The 16,947-nt window shown below is 37.3% G+C and overlaps 1 protein-coding gene across 4 annotated transcripts in view; it reads left to right on the top strand.

Annotated features, from left to right (window-relative positions):
• The window catches only part of DMXL1 (Dmx like 1), a 142,677-nt gene that overhangs the window by 58,741 nt on the left and 66,989 nt on the right, over positions 1–16,947 (top strand). For all 4 annotated transcript variants that reach the window (XM_030567264.1, XM_030567265.1, XM_030567266.1 and 1 more), the window contains 10 exons: positions 470–723; positions 829–1,513; positions 2,186–2,307; positions 3,068–3,157; positions 3,482–3,584; positions 6,001–6,117; positions 8,130–8,357; positions 9,304–11,004; positions 12,110–12,220; positions 14,148–14,317. In XM_030567264.1, the coding sequence (XP_030423124.1) occupies positions 470–723; positions 829–1,513; positions 2,186–2,307; positions 3,068–3,157; positions 3,482–3,584; positions 6,001–6,117; positions 8,130–8,357; positions 9,304–11,004; positions 12,110–12,220; positions 14,148–14,317 (3,581 nt within the window). The remainder of the gene's footprint in view (positions 1–469; positions 724–828; positions 1,514–2,185; positions 2,308–3,067; positions 3,158–3,481; positions 3,585–6,000; positions 6,118–8,129; positions 8,358–9,303; positions 11,005–12,109; positions 12,221–14,147; positions 14,318–16,947) is intronic.

Below are 16,947 nucleotides of genomic sequence, written 5' to 3'. Positions count from 1 at the left end.
CATTTATTCCTGAAAGCCTCTGAATTTCCAGATTCTGGGTTTAAAAAAATTTCATTTTCTGTACTTTCATGAATAATCTAATACAACTTGTTTTTTAAAATGCTCTAAGTGAGTTTTGGTCAGCTTAATTCCATTTGGTATAATTACCAATCCATGTTTAATCATATGTTTTTTGGTAGATGTATAAGAAGGTGTTGTAAAATAGCTTGATGTACATAATATAACTTACTACACTTTTCTCAGTCAGATACAGAAATATATTCAATTCTGTAGCATTAACTTGGTTTAGAGATTACATCATTATCCTTTCAATTTGTTTAAATCCATGTTTGTATGAATGGTTTAGAAGAGGCTTAAAAGGAAGTTTTGAATAACCAAGCAATGTTGCCTATACAGTTTTTTAATTTCCAAATGTAGCTTTCCTTCATGGGTTTCTTTACTTTACTTTATATGTGTGTTCTTCTGCCAGAAGCTGCTGATAGTGGAGAAGAGCAGAAAGGAAATCAAGAGAAGAAAGAACTGAGTAGTGAGAAATCTATTCCAAATTCTGGCTTTGTTCCTTTATCTTCTGCTGTTATTGATCATGAGATTGAAATACTATTGTCTGAGTGGAGCAAAAATGCGGACATGCTATTCAGTATTCATCCCATGGATGGTTCGTTGCTGGTATGGCATGTGGACTGGCTAGATGAATATCAGCCTGGTATGTTTCGCCAGGTGCAGGTATTATGGCTTTTCTGGATTCACATATATATTTATTATTCAATGAGTACATTAATATCCTCTTTATTTGTTCTAATACATATTATTTTCCCCCTTTAACTCTAGGTGTCTTTTGTTTCAAGAATTCCAGTAGCTTTTCCAACAGGTGATGCAAATTCTCTTTGCAGAAGTATAGTGATGTATGCCTGCACCAAGAACGTTGACCTCGCTATTCAACAAGGCAAACAGAAGCCCCTTGGCCTTACACGTTCCTCATCTATGCTTATCTCTTCTGCCCACAATAAATCAACTAACAGTTTAAAATTAAGTATCTTCACCCCCAATGTTATGATGATTTCAAAACATGCAGATGGATCTTTAAACCAGTGGCTAGTTAGTTTTGCAGAGGAATCTGCTTTTTCTACTGTGCTCAGTATTTCACATAAATCTCGATATTGTGGTCACCGTTTTCATCTTAATGACTTGGCTTGTCATTCAGTTTTACCTTTGCTGCTGACAACTTCTCATCATAATGCTTTGAGATCACCAGATGTTGACAGCACAAAACAGACAAATGATACTTCAAATTCTGGAGAGTCGCCTTTAAGATCTCTGAATAGAGACACTACAAGTGTAACATCCCAGGATCCCAATGCAGTTTATAGTGAGCTTATTCTTTGGCGAGTTGATCCAGTTGGTCCATTATCCTTTTCTGGAGGAGTTTCTGAACTTGCACGAATTAATTCTCTCCATGTTTCAGCTTTTTCTAATGTGGCGTGGCTGCCTACACTTATACCCAGTTACTGTCTTGGTAAGTTTTCTGAATTAATTAGAATACTTAAAATCTTCAGTTGTTAAAACAACTAGAATAGAAAAAAATGGTGCTAGTAGTATAGAGAATCTAAATATGCTGAATGATGGAACTTTTAGATTATCTCTGGTTCGTTTCCAAAGTGTGGATTTTCTGAAAGGTAACAGAGACTAAAATTTAAGAAAAATGTTCCCTTAATTTTGGTAGCCTTAAAAAAAGCCACTGGATATTTTCTGCCCTCCTATTTATAAGGCACTATAGATATGTTTTACAAATTCAGGAGAAGGTCACTGCCCTTCATTTTAAAATCTTAGGTCTAAATAATGAATTTTTTTAAAAAATGTTAATGTTAGTGGGTTGGGTTTGAAAAATATTAATACAGACAAGGAGAGTACTATTCTTGAGGGTAGTGTCTCCTTCAATAGGCAGGTTGGAGTCTAGTTTCCTTTTGGTGAAGTTCAGTATTAAATCTTCATATTTCTTGAATATGAACATGTTTATTAATAAATATCTAAACACAAATTAGATCAATGAGAAGTAAGTTCTGCTTTCTTCTGTTTTGTTTAAGTCTTCAATAATAAATTATTGTAATTTGCTTCTTGCCAAAAATAGGGAAGGAGCTAGTGTGTATTCACTTAAATATTGAACTGATTGTTCATAAATACTTTTCAGGTGCATACTGCAATTCTCCAAGTGCTTGCTTTGTGGCAAGTGATGGACAGTATCTGAGATTATATCAGGCTGTAATAGATGCTAAAAAGCTTTTGTGTGAGCTATCCAATCCTGAAATTTCTGTAAGTAAAAACTTAACTTCACTTAAACATGTAACTTACATCATCATTATAACTAATAAATCAGTTTGTCAGACTTGGTAACTGAAGAACACTATAAGAACTCTGCAAAATATATCTCTGTTGTAAAGTCCATCTGCAAGTATAATAGAATCTTATAACATTGCAGCCATACTCCCTTGTGATATCAGATCTCCAAAGCTCAGCATTGTTGAGCCAAGTCACTACTATTTGGCTGGAAAATCTCCAAGAAACACCTAATGCTGTAAGAAGTAGTTTTGATGATTCAATAAGTGGCATTTTCCTCTGAGTCAGTACTGAACTGGTGTGTCAGCCTAGTGCAAGGAGGCATCTTTCATGTGAGGCCTTTAAAGATTCTGTGGCACTTCAGTGTTAACATTCTTAACTCCTATTGTGGCCTCACGGAACTGCTTTGCTTAAATTCCCATAACATTGTAAATTAGATATAATCTTAATTGTTTGTACTGTTGGAACAGAATTAAAACGAAGTGCCTAGCAGTATGAGTTCTGTAAAAGTTCTGAGTCTGGAGACTTCCATAGAATGTAAACAAATCTCTTTGGCTTTAATAAATGTTACTTTATTAAACTGAACTTCGTTCACCCCTGACTTTGAATAAGCGAACCACAAATAAATAACACTATGCCAAAATGAAAATGTCAGACACCAGGTAATATTTTAATCAACTTTAGTATTGAACTAAAAAAATACTTCAATATTGCTTGTATTACTGTATTTTTACAGAAATATGTTGGTGAAGTTTTTAACATCATAAGTCAACAGTCTACTGCAAGGCCAGGGTGCATTGTAGAGTTGGATGCTATTACAGAGCTTGTAAGTAACAGATTTTTTTCTGCACACATTTTATGGTGGTGAAGAACATTCATTTACTTGATTTTAAAAAGGCATTAAAATTGAGCATTACATCTGTAACTTTCCTTGTTCACTGATGATGAAACCAGTACTGTTTGAAATGTACAAACTACACCCAACTACCTGACCTTTGCCCATATGCAGAGAGCATTATAGGTATCTCAGATACATTTTATTAAAAATTCATTATTTTGCTTGGTCCTGTCAATTTTTTGATGATCTCAGCTTAGAAATAAGAGATTCCATGTCTCCCTTCATTTATTTACTGTTTGTCTTTTGATTTAGCATGGCAGCAAAACACAGTTACTTCATGTTTTTCAAGAAGACTTCATTTTGAATAACAATGAGGAGAAAATACCTGAAAAGAGCAACTGTTTATCAGACTCTGGTAAAGCAGTATTAACTGTTTAATTCAGTAAGACTGTGAAGAATGTATCAAAGGGTTATTGATTTGTTTGGATATAATGACTTTTTGCACTTCAGTTATATTTTGAGGCCAAAGATGTGCTTGATTTGATTGGAATATAAGTTCAAATGAATGGAACAAAATTACAAATAGAACACAAAGTACTAAGGGTTTAAGGCAGGGTAGGCAACCTCTGGCATGCGTACCAAAGGCGGCCTGTGAGCTGATTTTCAGTGGCACTCACACTGCCCAGGTCCTGGCCATCAGTCAGGGCGGCTCTGTGTTGTATTTTAATTTTAAATGAAGCTTCTTAAACATTTTTTTAAAACCTTATTTACTTTACATACAACAATAGTTTAGTTATATATTATAGACGTCTAGAAAGAGACCTTCTAAAAATATTAAAATGTATTACTGGCATGTGAAACCTTAAATTAGAGTTAATAAATGAATACTCGGCACACCACTCCTGAAAGGTTGCCAACCCTTGGTCTAAGGCAAGGAAGCATTTTACCAGTACCCTTTGTATACTGTAGGAAATGTTATATAAGACTGATGACTTTTAGTACAGAGTGAGGCACTTATTGAAAACAATAATCTTTTGTACAGTAGGCCCTCTTTCAGGTCCTAGGAGATACAGGATGTGTAGCTTCCCATACTGTTTTGTGGTATTATGAAAGGCAAATAGATAGCTGAGTCCCATGTTTAATGTTAAGGTAGGGAAATGATGCCAGAGGATACTAGGAAGTGGAGTGGCTGTAAGTCTTTCCAACACTCCTTTCTGATGAGCAATCAATTCTTACAACCAGCTAAACCCTTCCTTTGGACACAGGGTTCTAAAAAAAGTCTGACAGCTTCCTTTTTTAACTTGTATCTAATATGTATATTAGATACAAGTAATTGAATACCGCTCCACTGCATGCTCACAGAAATAAGACCAAAAGGGCTAAGGTGTAAGATATGGTATGTCTGCAGACTGCTGGCTTTACTACAGCAAAAGTAAATTGTAAACTAGATGTAAATAATTTGTATAAAATTTAATCTGCCATTCTATTCTAGTGCCTCAGAAATCAGTGACTGTTCCTACATTTAACACCTCTTCATCCATAATATTTGATTAAGAACTGAGCATACGGTTGTATCGTTCACGATGCATTCAACCGGAAAAATGAAAATTTAATGCTGCTCATTAGCACTTTGTATGCTACAGTATAAAATGAAAGCTGTTGTTGCATAGATTTAAGATTTTAATATAACTGGTGGTGGTCTTCCCTTGAATTTGTTGTATTGTCTCAGTGATAGTATTTTCATTTAACTTTTCAATAACAGGTTCAGAGGGGGAACAAAAAAAAAACCCCAACCAAATAAACAGAAGAAACATTTTCTGTATAAGATGCTGACTACTTGGAATCTTTATACTCTTTTAATTGTAAAGGCACTAGTGCAGTGGTCCCCAACGCAGTGCCCGCGGGTGCCACGGCGCCCGCCGGGGCATTTATGTGCACCCACCTAGTGCCCAACGGGAGAGAAGCCACGGCCCCGCACCTGCCGGGGACAGAGAACTCTGGGGCTGCAGGCTGCGAGTCCCAGTATTCTCTGTCCCTGGGAGGCACAGGGGTTCTCCAGTTTCTCTGGGGCTGCAGGCGCCGGAGTTCTTGGTCCCTGGCAGGGGCGGGGCCTTGGCATAAGCCAAAGAGAAGTCAAGGCCCCACGCCTGCCAGGGGCAGAGTACTCCGGGGCTGCGGGTGCCGGTGTTCTCTGTCCCGGGCAGACATGGGGCTGCGGCTTCTCTGCAGCTTCTCCGGGGCTGCAGGCTGTGGGCACCGGTGTTCTCGGTCCCTGGCAGGTGCGGGGCTGCTGTTTAAGCCGGAGAGAAACTGCGCCCCTGCACCTGCCAGCCTCCAGGGCTGCAGGCTTCATTCCATGTTAAAATAAGAATAATAAATATATTTGGACCAGCAGTTACACAATGTTTGACTTTTTAAAAATAAATAAGATGAAAACTGTTTGATATTTATTTTGTAAAAACTCCTTAATTTTCTTACAGGTAGATAAAAAAGAGCAAATTCACATGGTAAGGTGAAAGAGTAATTGCCGAATAATTTAATTTAATACCTTTTACATGTAAAATTACCTTTTTTATCTTATGGATTCATATATTATGTATATTAAATATGATGTTTTTGTATTATTTAATGTACAAATACAAAATAAGCCTTGAAAAATTGTTGGTGCCCGCCACACTCTTCTGAAAACATGAATGTGCTACTGGCCACAGAAAGGTTGGGGACCACTGCACTAGTGCCTGTAGTTATATAGTGGGAGAGGGAAAAATATTAGCTAACTATTGCTATGCTAGATGTTGCACTAAAAAATTTGTTACTTTAAATTTCAACAGGAAACCTGCAAAATGGATTCTCTGAAAAATTTTACTTAATAGTAATTGAATACACTCAAAACCGCTCATTATTACACATGTGGAACTTACACTTGAAGTCCATTCCAGTTTCAGTGGGTAAGTCCTTTTGTTATGATGTAAAAATATTGTTAAACATCAATTATTTGTAACTGTCTGATACTTCTATTTTTAACTGTACTTGCTGTTCAGATATTTAAGAAGCTACTGTCTAAAAAGCAATCAGCAGTTGCTACACTGACGGCTACTTTTGGGTTTCCATCACAACTTATTCTTTCTTGCTCTATAGTCTCTCATTTTCTTTTTGCTCTGGAGCTTTTTATGCTTAGTCTTAGCCCAAACTGTTTTTAGAGAAAAATCTATCCAGCTGTTTTAAGTTGTTAGTGATGGGGATTCAGGCTACTTTTGCTCCTCAGTTCAGAAAGGGTAGAACAAAATTTCTTCAGATTTTCTATGTCTTTAGTTCTCAGTCATTAATGGTAGACTGCATTAATGCTGAAGGTTCAAAAATAAGTTTTAAGTGAATTAGAATGCACTGCTGAGTTGCACAGTTGCCAACTTTCACGTGGTAAATAATCACAGCAACTTTTACAGTAAGCCAAAAATCAATTCCATTTCAAAACAAGGCCAAAACAAGCCAGTCCCTATGAACTCCAACACTCTGTGACTAGATCGCCCCCAGCGTGCAGGCTGGGACTTTGATGGGCCTGCTGTGCACCCCTGACTCTCTCCACCTCCTTGCCCCTGCTTGCCGGAGCCGATCAAAAAAAAAGGGAGGGTTGGGGAGAGGCATCAAGCTACTACAAACCCAACAAGCTACAAGCCGAAAACTAGCCAACAAGCAACTCACAAGCCAATTAAGCCAAAGCAAGCCCAGTTTCTGTTTTGTTCTCTCTTTTTGCCCCCACCCCCACCCCAATGGATTTGGCATGTCTGGCTTGGTTTCTGTTACCACTTAAGGAAATAAAGAACATCATTCATGCAACTTTAAAGTTACAAATTCTAAAATGTTCATAGTAAACTAGTGCCATTTTGTGTGTGTGTGTGTATGTGTATGTGTGTGTATGTGTGTATATATATATATATAATTAAAAAAAGTTATGGTGTGCATTTAAAACTGTATCTGAAAATACATGTAGAATTAACTTATTGTGAGAGAACTAATGTACACATGTCCTCTTTGACAGATTTAATTTCTTTTGGATCAGTATAGTTTCATTGCTTTATATTATACAGGCTTTGAAGCTTGCCGTTCCAACCTCTTCAGAAATTTGAGAGGGACTTGACAAGTAGGACTTGTTGCTTGTCCAGTAAGGGTTGATCCATCCCTACCCTACCAGTCTTTATGCATATGTTCAATATGATCATTTTTGAAAGATGGGGAAAAGTATTCACTCAGTTTTTGAGCCATACCTCGATTATTTTTAATGTCCTTCCCATTGCACTGCATAGCAGCTTAATCTCATCCTTGTTTATTCTTTTTATTTATATAACTACCAAAATATTTTCCTCTTATTTTTTTTAAATTTCTTGGCAAGAGCTTATTCAGCTTGACTTTTAGCAATTGTCTTTATTCCTGTATTTTCTATCCTCCAAGATACAGCTTTCTTTGCAAATCCCTTTTTCCTTTCCCTATATGTTCTCTGATTATTCCTAATAATCTTTCCGTAGTGGTAATTCATCCAGCCATGTCTCTTCCTACAATTCCCCTCCCTCCCTCCTTATTTGGGATGCAAATTGCAAATAGTTTTTGTATGGTTGATTTGACAAATTTCCAAGTCTGCTCCACATTTAAGTCCTTGAGCTGTTCGGTCGACTTGACTTCTTCAACTAATTCCCTTAATTTCCCAAAGACTTCCCTTTTGAAATAAAAAAACAAAGTTGGCGACCTGTTTTTGATTACCTGCCATTACATTTAAACTGAATCAACTCATGATCACTCAATCAAAGGTTATGTCCACAACCAGCTGTTTTATGATGTCCTCACTTCTTACCAAAATCGGGTTTAAAATTGTATTCCCTTTTGTTGGTTCAGTGACAGCTGTGCTTTTCATAAAACAATTGTCACATGTTATGATAACTTTCACTTAACAATGCAAACCTTGTTTTAGATGAAAAAATAGACTCAAATATAGATGAAGCAGTGTCACATCATGAAGAGCGATATTCTTCCTCTCTGGATCCAGAGAAGATCCAATCTCCCTTCACGCAAAAATATCGAGCCTGTAGAGCAAACCTTCAAAGTACCAGTCGTCTGACTCTGTCTTCGGAAATGGTTTATAGTCAAGAGTTGAATTTACCAGAAGGAGTGGAAATAATAAGTGTTAAACCATCAGCAGGTCTGTAATGTTAAAAGAAATAAAGAACTAATACATATCTTAGTATACTGTATTTTTTGAGTTTCCGGGTTAGTAGACTTTTTAAAACAATAACAAATTAACAAATACCTAGTGAACTCAAGAATACGTGGAAACAAGATTTGAAAGGAATACTAAAATACATCGTCCTTTAAAATTTTGTTTTTTACTCCTGGGGCCCAAATGCTGCAACAAAGCTCCTGCCGAAGCTAGTCAGTGAAAAATGTTGCTCTAGACCAAGAATTCCTGTAAGTAAAAGGCCGTATGCAGTCCTGAGTAGTGAAATGTGGTTTGTCTGGAAAATTGACTTTATTTTTTAATATAATGTTAAGTCCATCAACATACATCTCCTATGAATACTACTTAGAATATTCAGACCCTTTATTGGGAGCATATGTTTTGAGCTAGCTAGCATATAGTACCTGGATTGCAATGTGAAGTGAATCCACTTCATAACTGTGTGACTTCACATACGTGGATTCTGAAAATACACCAGCATGAAAGCTCCAGCTATGTTTAATGATTCAGCAGCTGCAGGATGTCTGAGCTTCTCTGGTGACCATTGGGGAAGAGGGTTATGGATCCATGTGTATATACATTAACAGAGAAATCCATTTTTAATTAAAAGGCTATAAATCCATGTCATGGCTTGTCGCTAATACACAATTTATTTTGGAGCTTATAATTCAAATGATCCATATTTTGTGTCATCAGGTTCCAACACTGATTATCCATGTTGTCGATATTAAAATTTTGCTTTTATTACTTAACATATCTGGAGGCACAAGTTACTGTTTAAATAATCCTTCTTTCCTTCCATTTATATTGGATTGAGTTTTTAAAATTTCAGAGATGTGAAAAAAAATTAATATTTAACTGGGTCTGGTTCCATAAGTTGTTTGTTTTTTTTGTTCTGTTTCAATTTTAGGACACCTGAGTTCCTCTTCCGTATATCCAGTTTGTTACGCCCCTTATCTACTGGCAACTTCTTGCTCAGATGGAAAAGTTAGGTTCTGGAGATGCAGAGTGAATCCTGAGGCAGTGATTTCTTCTATGCCAGAATATACCATAAATAGTAATGTTACGTATATATGGGAAGAATGGCCACTACTTGTTGAGGATGGACTTCTTAGTAGTAGTACTGTGAATGTTCCAGGCAGGCCAATAGAAGTTAGTTGTGCACATACAAATAGATTAGCTGTAGCATACAAGCAGATGATATCTAAAAATAGTCGATGTTCTCAAGATTTCATGATGCATGTTAGTATTTTTGAATGTGAATCTACAGGAGGATCATGTTGGATTCTGGAACAAACTCTTCATTTAGATGAAATAAGCATAATGTTGGACTCTGCCATTAGTATTGACAGTAATTTAATGGCATACAATAAACAAGAAGTTTATTTATCAAATAATGAGAGGATTTTGCCCAGCACAAAGCACTTGGTTCACTTAGACTGGATGTCTAAGGAAGATGGATCACATATCCTAACAGTAGGAATTGGATCAAAGCTTTATATGTTTGGCCAGCTGGTTGGGAATATGCATGACCAAAGTAGTAAGGAGATGTCTGCATTGCCACTGTGGGAAAATACGAAAGTTACATCCTTTTGTAGGTTTGTACTGCTACGGTGCGTGGACTTAGTTTCTTCAGTAGAAGGATCTCCTCCTTTGCCAGTTTCTTTATCTTGGGTACGTGATGGCATCCTTGTAGTTGGGATGGATTGTGAAATGCATGTTTATTCTCAGTGGCAATCCCCTTCAAAACAAGAGTCAGTTATGAGTGATTCTTACAGTGGAAGTACACCATCTATCACTAGCTTAATGAAACAAAGCCAGTCGGCTGGTTCTGGCCTGCATCCACCAAAGCGAACCTTAACCAGATCCATGACAAGTCTTGCACAGAAACTTAGTGGAAAGAGAACTGCATTTGATCTGTCTGTGGAAATGGAAGATTCTGGTCTTTTTGAAGCAGCTCATGCATTATGTCCAACTTTACCACAGTACCACCCTTTCCAGCTTCTAGAGCTTATGGACCTTGGTAAAGTACGTAGAGCAAAAGCCATCCTGTCTCATTTGGTGAAATGCATTGCTGGGGAAGTTGTTGCTATAAATGAATCTGAATCTAATCATGATCGGCGACTTAGATCTCTCACAATTAGTGCTAGTGGAAGCACTGCAAGAGACCCCAAGACATTCAACAAAACTGAGAATACAGACTATACAGAAATAGACTCTGTTCCACCACTTCCTCTGTATGCATTGCTTGCTGCGGATGATGACTGCTCACATTTTTGTTTAGAGAAATCCAACAATCAAAATAACTTAAATAAACAAAATGGTATACCAGATGAAAATTATGAAGATCTTTTTCAAAACTCCAGCCTAAATACAGATGATCTTACCGTGTTTGAAGCAGATGAAGATAATACAAAGCCAAAGATCATTGATCTTTCTCAGTACAGTCCAACTTACTTTGGTCCAGAGCATGCCCAAGTTCTTTCTCGTCACTTACTGCATTCTAGCTTACCAGGTCTCACCAGGATGGAGCAAATGTCATTGATGGCCTTGGCAGATACAATTGCTACTACCAGTACTGATATTGGAGAAAGTAGAGACAGAAATCAGGGTAAGCTATATATTTGAAGTGGTAGACAATACTCTTGTAATTCACAAGCCTTTTTGTGAGGATTTTTGTTGTCTTGCAAATGTCTTTCCAGATAAGTGTATTAAATATTCAGTTGTACTAGTATGATGGTCCCTTCTGACCTTAAAGTCTATGATTCTATGTACCATGGAACAAGATTTTACCATCTACTGTTTAAGTAAACGGTCCTTTTTTTAAAATTGCAAACTTCTTCATAACACTTACTACAGAAATTAAGTTATGAACTTCAGAAGTATTTTCATTTGTCATTGTTGACTGATATAATCATGAAGTATGTGTGTTCACTGTGAAGGGCCCAAGACTGAGACTTGTTTTGCCCTTGGTCAGAAATAACCCAAACATGGCCTTCCCATGCTGGGAAAAGGAGGAAAAATTAACAGGCTTTTTGGGAAGGTTTGAGGGTATGTTCCTGGGGCACTAAGTTTATTTTGCAGCTTTGATGTAATGACTAGCTGAATTAATTCATTATTTGTATGGGTGTTTTTTGTGGGCTAGGTAGGGATGAGATGGGGATTGGTTTACTGTTGGGTGGCTGTAGTTAAATTATAAATCCAGTTGTTAGGATCCAAAGAGCTTTTTGTGTGGCTGCTATTGTTTAAATCTAAAGAAACAATCAGAAACATTTCTTCCTGAGAATTTTACTCTAACTGCCATATGAATGCACTTCCTTTTCTCAACCAAGCTTTTTCCCTTTATCCAACATAATAGTTGTATAATACTTGGATACAATAAGCAGCATATTGTTTTTAGTTACTGATTGAAAGAATAGGGAAAGTATGATTTTTCTTAGAGTTCTAAATTGCTCTGAAAAGCATAACTTGCTCAGGGCATGCATCCTTCTTTGTCACTAGATTGCCTTTGTTTCTTTATGTCACTAGTATCTTAGTTTGGGGTTTGAGTTGAATAAATCACTGAATTCATGAGCTCTTTTTTTCAATGTGACATCATAGATAGTGGTCTAGCAAGGAGAAATCAGAGAGGTATTTATAGTCATTTTTCCATTTTTTCAAGTTCCTTTCATATGTATTTTCTTTCAGTGAAAATATGACTCAATTTTTATTTATAGGTGGAGAAACACTTGATGAATGTGGCTTAAAATTCCTTCTGGCTGTTCAGCTTCACACATTTCTGACAACCTCACTTCCTCCCGTCTATCGAGCCCAGCTGCTTCACCAAGGTAACACTACAGATGGGTTTTTGGTTTTTTTGTTTTGTTTGGTGAGGGGGGACATCAATAACTCAGGATTGTCATTGGTGCTACCTCCTTGAAAATTGCCACTTTGCAAGGCTCTTGGGTGCTGAACTTTTTAATAAAACAAAAACAAATGTTTGGCTTTGTACTTCAAGTAAAATATTCCTGTCAGCATTAAAGAGGCAAGACGTATTTGCTAAGCACTGGCCAAATGCAAAGGCTTTTTTTTTTTTTTAATGTCTTCAACAGCCTTGGGTTAGGTTCTACCTCTTGATGAGCTCTGTAAAACAAACCAAGATTGAACGTAATTTCTGTTTTTCAGTAATGTTTAGGTTAATGAGTTATTCATCTGTAAACTTCCTAGCTGAGCACAGCTCAAAGCTGTATACAGATATGGCTGATCCAGTAGCTTAACATGCTGAAGATTACCGGTAACTTAAAAATAACAATACTGATTTTTTCTAAATGTGATGTAAGTTTGTAGGTCCTGATGATACTTAAAAGAAAATAAGCAAATTCAGAAGTAAACGTACACAATAGATTATTCTGAATGTTGAAATGAAGCAAGATAGTTTTAGAAAGTGCATGCTGAATTGATTGTACAGGCATTCAAACTCACTTTGTTCATACCACACCAGAACATAAGACTTAAAGGAGTACTATGTCAGTGGTTCCGAACCAAGAATCCGGGGTCCCCTAGGGGGCCACGAGCAGGTTTCAGGGCATCCACTAAGCAGGACCAGTGTTAGACTTTCCCAGGGCAGTAACCAAAGTCCCACTGCATGGGGCTGAAGTTTGGGGCCTTGAGCAACTTAGCTTTCAGTGAGCCCTGTGGCATGGGGTCCTGGCAATTGCCCAGCTTGCTGCCCTTAATACAGGCCCTAGCTTTTATATGCAGAAAACCAGTTATTGTGGCACAGGTGGGCTGTGGAGTTTTTATAGCATGTTTGGGGGGCCTCCGAAAGAAAAAGGTTGAGAGCCCCTGTACTGTGCCATACTAAATTTTGCTGATGGGTCTGTTTGGTGTAGTTCTGTCTTAAAATAAAAATGACAGTGTATTTCATGAAAGTGAAAGGGTATTTAGCCATGTCATCAATCCAGATGCTGTAATGATGGAAATATTTGCTTGATACTGCAAAGAACTTTATTAAAAAAACCAACTGTGAACATATTGTAGCTACAGTCCTTTTTATCTGTAAAATGCTCAATTAGGACAGAATTTTCCATGTTTCCTTTTTGCTTTGGGTAAATAATACTTGGTGCCAAAAGATTACAAAAGCTTGTTTCCTGAAAGCTGTTTCCAAATTTGACTTCTTATATTGGAAGTTGATGAAATGCTGAGAAGATGAATTTTTCAGAAGAAATTAAACCCCAGAATGTTTACAATTTAGACATTAAAACTTGGCATGATTTAAAAAAAAAAAAAAGAGGAAAGGTGGGGGGAAAAGAAACTTTTCACTGAACATGTCAGTATTGTTAGTTTTCCTTGGAATTTAACATTTAATCAAAATTAAGCTAAACTTTCTGAAATTTTTGGTAAATTTCACTTAATATACAAAATTTCACATAGGTATGACATCGCCACTAGCTATCTTTAAGGACATTTCTCTGCAGACATTTATGTTTAGTAGTTATTTATATTTTGGTCATTACATCTATTGTCCGTGAATTAGAAATCGCCAGTTTATAAGTGAATAATAAACAGGTTGTCCATTTGTAAAACAGTAATGAACTTTCACATATGTGTAACCTAGGAATGCAAGGCCTGCAGTTGTTTTAATGCCTACCAAGTTTCTGGTCTTGTACTTTCACAGTTAAAAATCAGAAACAAAACCTTCTGAACTTGCAGTTTGTTTTTCAGGTTTTGTTGTTACTGAACGAGCACTTTTTTCCTTTGTGGATTATTATATAGGCTTGTCTACTCGTCACTTTGCGTGGGCATTTCATTCAGTAGCAGAAGAAGAACTACTGAACATGCTCCCTGCTGTGCAGAAAGGGGATCCGACTTGGTCAGAACTCAGAGCTATGGGTGTAGGATGGTGGGTTCGGAATATCCATAGTTTGCGCAGATGCATAGAAAAGGTAAATATAGTTTACTGAAAATAAATTAGCTTACAGCATGTTACCAGTTATTCATATATCCTAGAATAATTATGCTATCCAGTTTCCATATACAAAAATGGTTGAAGTACACTAGCGTCCTGTTAACTCTTGTTCAGTTACAGGAATGCTATGATTAGAGGGCCTTAAGAGTCAAGAATTTAACAGTAGTGGGATGGAGAATTGTCAGTGCTTCCGGAAGGACGTGAATTTTTTTACCATAGAGAGGGAATGGACGGGGTTTGGCTTCATTTCTTGTCACTTTACTGATTTTACTTGATTCTGTCTTAGTGCTGAGGGTTGGACTTGATGACTTCTCAAGGTCTCTTCCAGCGCTACATTTCTATGATTCTGTGACTTTTAGGCTCATCTTCATCTTGTAGAAATATTTGGTTTTAATTAATTCTGCCCTGTGAGGGAGTGTAAATGTCTTGATAAGCTCTGCAAAGTCTCATTATTGAACGTTCAGTATTTGGAGTCAACCAGTCAAGTAATTTTTAGCACAAGAGCCTTGCTTGACTTTGGCACACACAATGACTGTTAGGAGATGGAGCCCAGAATGGAAGTGATTTGTCATTGTGGCAATGACAAAAAGGCACTAAGTTACTTTATATCTGCCATGAGAACATGTATTAATGAGATATGAAGACTCAACTTGCACATTATTTATTATTTTAACAAATGGAGTGTAAATCTGCTTGTATGTTCAGTTATTTAGGAAACATGTTTCTTCTTTCACTTGCATGCCTGTGCATATTATACTTTTGTTTTTTTGTGAGTTTAACATCTATAGATAGTATGTTCAGGGCACCAGAGTGGTGCAGATATTTTTCTACAGTCTCTGCTTCCTGAAGACTGAAGGTGAAAAATACTAATGAAGTCAGAAGGTAAGTCCGCTATCAGTGAGAAGTCAGATACTCTGCAGGACACTGGAAGCTAGGGGCAGCATGGATCCTATGGAACTGTCTAAGAGGAAAATTTGGTTTAGACCCTGGTATCACATTTCCTAACATTCTGTGCCCATAATTATGTATCAGTGAAATCAGCCTACTGTGCTTATTTAACTTTCTGTTTACATTAACTGTAGTGTTCCACACCTGTTTCAGGCTGTCTGGAGACTGAGGCAGACAACAGTGCATCAGTTTATATTTGATTTACCATATGGCTAGATATGAGGCAAGATCCTCAGTTTGTATAGAAGGGCATAGCTTCATTGGAGCCAATGGAGCTATGGTGATTTGCACTAGATGAGGGTCTGGTCCTTGATTATTGATTTAATGAAAGCTTAAATTATGTCACACAAGATGTAGTCACCTAAGAAAATGAATGGCTTTTGTTGCACTATAATCCAGCTTAACTTGACCTGACTGATTTGCTTCAGCACACACTTGAACCCTTTCTACTGCCCTCAAATTTTAGTAAGTGAAAGCATTTCCCTCAGAAGCCAATTGAAATTACTTGTATTTAATAGAAAAACTGGTAACTACAACTTTGCATGCATGTCCCCTCCAATCTTTTGAATGATGCTATCCAGTGACTCAGTTTAGGCTGCTTGATCTAGGACAAACTGGTAACCCATATTGAGGGGATTCCGTTAAAATCTATGGAGACCAAACATTATAGTAACAAGGGAAGTTTAGGAGATGCAAACCTCTACTATACAACATGAGCCAAACTTTGAGAGTTTCTAAAATGGACCGTCACAAATCTGCATTTGTACAAGCATATTTTGTGGGATGACTATTGTCCGTCCCTAATGTGGGTTCGGTGAATTTTTTAATTGAGAGAGGAAAATTAAGACCAGACAAACTGAAAATTCAAAACACCACGTGGCCGTTTATTAACAGGGAGAAAATCAAAACTTGGGCTCGGGAGGAGCACTTTTACCAACTGACAGTACTATTGGAACAAGAAACCTTTACACAACCTGAAGCAATCTATTTACATTCATCAACAAGAAACCAAATAATTCAAAATTAACCATTCTTTAAAAAGGTAAAACGAATACACCAAATGAAATAAACTGTGTGCACACTAACCAAACACTACTATCAAATACATCAATCGACTTCAATGGTAGTTATTACAACAACTCAGTTCTTACATACCATATATACACAACTTTACATCAGATAACAATATATGCAATTCTGTACCAAATAAGAGAGGGGAAAAGAGAAGAGGCTAAGCGAAGCACAGAAAGAAAGATTAGAGAGCAAGTACCATATTCCAGGCGCAGCTGACCAGCAGTACAGACACCAGAAGCATACCGAATCCGTAGAAAACGTTGAAAAAGCAATAAAACGACACGTCCCGAGCCGACTATATCCGGAGGAGACCCCTGGCCGAAGGGTTGATCAGGTCCTTCAGTCAGTACGTGGATACTTCTGCGGATCCTGGCACGAGGCATGGTTTTATTCAAAGGCCCTTTTACACTTGTCAAAATTTGATTGGTCCCTAACTCCTACGCCCTCCAGGTTCTGAGCTGTTGCCCCCTACGTAGATAGGATTTGCACAAGGCACACTAGAAGCTGCTAGAAGCTGCACCCAGCACACTAGCATGGTTTTGCACACAACCCTAATCTGACCGTTTGAACTGAACTACGATTGGT

Source organism: Gopherus evgoodei, chromosome 6, assembly GCF_007399415.2.
Source record: "Gopherus evgoodei ecotype Sinaloan lineage chromosome 6, rGopEvg1_v1.p, whole genome shotgun sequence".
In the NCBI taxonomy this organism is placed as follows: domain Eukaryota; kingdom Metazoa; phylum Chordata; order Testudines; family Testudinidae; genus Gopherus; species Gopherus evgoodei.
The sequence above is the reverse complement of the archived record's forward strand: the minus strand, read 5'-3'. Positions and strand labels throughout refer to the sequence as shown.